Source organism: Papaver somniferum, chromosome 9, assembly GCF_003573695.1.
Source record: "Papaver somniferum cultivar HN1 chromosome 9, ASM357369v1, whole genome shotgun sequence".
NCBI classification, from domain to species: domain Eukaryota; kingdom Viridiplantae; phylum Streptophyta; class Magnoliopsida; order Ranunculales; family Papaveraceae; genus Papaver; species Papaver somniferum.
The window spans coordinates 57,077,481-57,081,465 of NC_039366.1; the positions used below are offsets into that span (position 1 = coordinate 57,077,481).

The following is a 3,985-nucleotide window of genomic DNA, read 5'->3' on the forward strand; positions in this document are numbered from 1 at the left end:
AACTTGTATTGTGCTAATACAAGTTATATCGGGCAGTTTTATCCTGGACACATCTTCGCACGTTGGGGTTTAGTTTATTTTAGAGTATTGCTAAAATACAAGTTATATCGGGCAGTCTTATCCTGAAAAATACATGTTTCGACCCATGCCCATGCGCGTGTACCAAGCACCAAGTCCGTGTCTACTTGAAATTATTTTTTGCAAGTTTTTAAGTTGATAAATAATTTATTTAAGAGTTTTATTTATGGAAAAATTTCTTTTTTGTGGTTAATTGTTTTACAAGAAACAAAACTCGTTTTATAAGAAAAAACCTAAACCTAACTTGATTTGCAAGTTAATTTTCCTATAAATACAACTCGAAAATCTTTTTTCAAAACACACAAGCAGCGACCATCTCTAGGTCTACTTTTCTTTATCTTCTTGCTTTTATTTTCGTGCGGCGTTTTACTTCCATCCTCGTTGTTGAGTTTAAGAGTGGGTAACTTGTATTGTGCTAATACAAGTTATATCGGGCAGTCTTATCCTGGACACATCTTCGCACGTTGGGGTTTAGCATTACTTTAGAGTATACCCGCGAAATAATGTGTTAAGGACAACTTGTTGAACCTGTGATTCTGCCCTCATCAATTTGTTCGTGGTAGAGTTGTTTGATACGGTTCTTTATATTTATTGTTTAATATACATCTGACGTTTCTTTTATTGTTGCAAGAATCCAACATTGTATGATTTGCAACTTAAACATTTATGTGCCACTACATGGAAATGAACCTCTGAAGTTGTCCCACAGTCGTTGCAGAGGATCCAAACCTGATTGTTACAAGGACAAACCACCAAATTTCAGAAACCAAACATCATATATTGTACGCATACCATCTTGTTCTGATAGATTTCGGGCATCGGTGTAGAAGCCACCTCTTCATCAAGCTGTTCCCACAAACTAGACATATCACCGACGGATTTTGAACAAACAGGGCATGAAAACCTGCAAAATATAGTAAGATCCATCACGAATCAACTCACCTGGGTACCTAGGTGAAATAGTTAAAAAACCCCTATCTACTGCCAAACAGGTAAATACCCCACAAGTAAAATACTAAGAATCAATTAAGATGCACCCCAGAAAATAATCATTTCTAGGGGGTGTGGACTTCCTTACCACATTTATAACAATGGTAGAAGTTCTCCTCGCCTCCGGTTCTGCAAATGGGCGAGTGAGGTTTTCAGTCATGAGCAATATGGAGAAACATATAAATAAAAAATCAAGTAATTTAAGAATAAAAATCAACCTGCAGATCCCACAACCATCACAGTGGTATTGGTTCTTTGAAACCTATACCAGAAAATAACACAAGTAATCAAACAAAAATGAAAACCATAAAAACCATCAAAGTTTAGCAATTCTACTACTTATTATGGCTTACATCGTCGTCGAAGAACTTGCATTTTGTACAGAAGTACTTCCCCATACAAACCCCACAATTTCTACATTTCTGTTGAACCTGAAAGAAAGGAAGAACAAACATGATCAGTCCCTATAAACTATCCCATCCTGTGCTTAAGAAGGTTATGTTTCATCAAGCTTCAAAACTCACATCTTGTTCTGTATCACATAAAGAGCATATAACCTGAAAAGTAAACAATATGAACGAGTAAGCGAAGCGAAACGAAACCGAGAACAAATACATTTGGAATGAAGTGCAAATTATGCCTTATCCTCTTATCCTTGATAAAGTTTTCACATACTATCACGACATCTTTTCCGGGACCACAAGAAAAAAAATCGGCAATGTAATTGAACAGAAAGGCATAAAGAATGAAACTTACCTTCGCAATCTTGTGCCGAGGTACGTCATGACGATCAAGAGGATCGACTTCCATTGAATTCTGCTCAGACAATAAAAACGATTTATCTTACAATTTCATTTCTCTACATTTCGCTCTAATAAAACTAAACACTCGTGGAAAATTAAAAAGGAAATTGAAAAGCAAACCTTTTTTTCATTGTGGCAATGCCTGCAATCGAAGATTTCATCGCAACAGGGTGCCCTAATCTTGCATCTTCTTCTGTAATGTCTGCACCTATACATTTCAAATTTCCAAGATTTTATCAATCTAATTTAACGATTCTTTAACAAGATATGATTTTTAATAACTGAATAAAATCACAAAAATTACCCGAAATCCCCATATCCTGATTCCATTACAGAATCCTCCTCTATGTTTAGAGATTCAACCAATTCCAATCTCTGTATTCCGAAATTACACTCCAACTCCATTTCTTCAACCTAGAATAACCCAGAAAACCCCACCTTCAAAATCCCTTGAAATTCTTCCAAATGTTTCTCCTCTTCTCGGAATCGACGTTACGGCGAGATCAAGAGAAACCGAATTGGGAGCGATTTTAATTGATCGAATAAGAAAAGGTAAAAAAGAAAATCGGATATTTATACGTGTGTGGCGGGAAACCGTGTTGATGACTAAGCCATGGGTCCTATTTCGCCAAACTGAAAGAAATATAATAATGATTGTTGTCTTGATAGGCAAACGATAGACAAGAAGATAGACTCGTACGATTTGTCATGACACTAATGGTCCCTATTGCACATGTTTTTTTTTAGGATTATAAAACAGTTACGGATGAGTGGGATCACACTTTGGACGAGTCGTTCAGAAATGTAAGTCACGCTGGCTGTGATCAATAATTCAGTGTCATCGTCAGTAATGTGGAATTCAGTTGTAGTTTCTAACAAGTTTGTAGGGCTGAACATGGTGTCGGTTAATCGTTGGAAACCGACCGAACCAGACCAATAAGCAAGAAACCGAACCAAACCATTTAGATTTGGATTGGTTTGGTAAAAATGTTGAAAAACCGACATTACTGGTTTGGTTTTGGTTTGACCTGAAAACCGAACCAAAAATCATTGGGGAACCGATTAATTTTTAAACTTAATTTCTACCGTCGATTTAAAAGTATTAGATTCTACCCATTAATTTAGAGGATAAATAGAAACCCTAAATCTAATATTTCATTATGATACTCTCCCTCTTTCTCCTTCTCTCAGCCGCCTCCCTTCTCCATCCCCAACTACAGCTGCTGCTACTTGACTTTTTTCTTCCCGTCTTCCTTCTTTTTTATTTGTCAATATCTAAATTAAGATATATTATATATCTTCATTTGATCTCTATAATTAGAGTAAGCTTTAACTATTCTTGATTTTTTTTTGTCTGTATATTTGTGTAAACCAATACTATCGGCAACTACGATTTTTTTATCTGTAAATTTGTGTATTTTTTTTTGGTTTGACATAATTATTGGTTAACCAAAAACCACTGGGACAAACCGAAACCAACTGGAACCATTTGGAAACCGAACCAATGGTTAATGGATTGGTTTGGTTTAGATTTTTAGAAACCAATAATATTGGTTTCGGTTTTGGTTTGGCTAGAAACCGAACCAAAACCAACCATGAACAGCCCTACAAGTTTGTCTTGGTGGCAGCCGTCGATGGATGTTAATGAGTTCATGCCATCCGTTACCGTTACCGAATTAGTGCAATGAGCCAGCCGTTAGAAAAATAAACTCCTGTGCCAGCATCTTAGATGACTTATTACCGCAATGAGCATTTGAGAACATGAGGGTGACAAAACTTATCGTCAAAACAGCAATACACTAGTTTTCACTTCAACGGTTCAACCCATAACCAGATATTTTTCTTTTAATCTAAAGTAATCAATTAGGATCTTACACTCTTAGTGATAAAAAATAATCTATTAGAGATTTTGGAATAAGGTTACGATTAGCTCATTACTGCAGCTTGATGTAAATAAAGACATATCCATCATTGGCATACCATAAATTTTAGATAGTATGACAAGGTGAATGTTAAGATTTGAGGATATATGAGTTATCACATCAAAATTACAAATAACTATGTATTTAGCTATTTTATCCGGTTAAGAAACTAGTCATCCTTCTAGATAAGTT

General features: G+C 35.7%; 1 protein-coding gene across 2 annotated transcripts; it reads right to left on the reverse strand.

The window, feature by feature from the left end:
* Positions 1-627: 627 nt before the first annotated feature.
* Positions 628-2,429, reverse strand: LOC113307977 (E3 ubiquitin-protein ligase RZFP34-like). Of its 2 annotated transcripts, XM_026556445.1 has the most exons (9): positions 2,176-2,429; positions 1,992-2,079; positions 1,825-1,884; positions 1,593-1,625; positions 1,422-1,499; positions 1,287-1,330; positions 1,157-1,197; positions 913-982; positions 628-807 (listed from the first exon to the last, which is right to left on the reverse strand). In XM_026556445.1, the coding sequence occupies exons 1-9, from the start codon at positions 2,274-2,276 to the stop codon at positions 753-755; spliced, it is 570 nt and encodes a 189-aa protein (XP_026412230.1). In that variant the 5' UTR covers positions 2,277-2,429; the 3' UTR covers positions 628-752. The 2 variants fall into 2 exon arrangements, with proteins under 2 accessions (XP_026412230.1, XP_026412229.1); XM_026556444.1 differs by having other exon boundaries at positions 644-982; positions 2,176-2,428.
* Between the last annotated feature and the right edge of the window lie 1,556 nt (positions 2,430-3,985).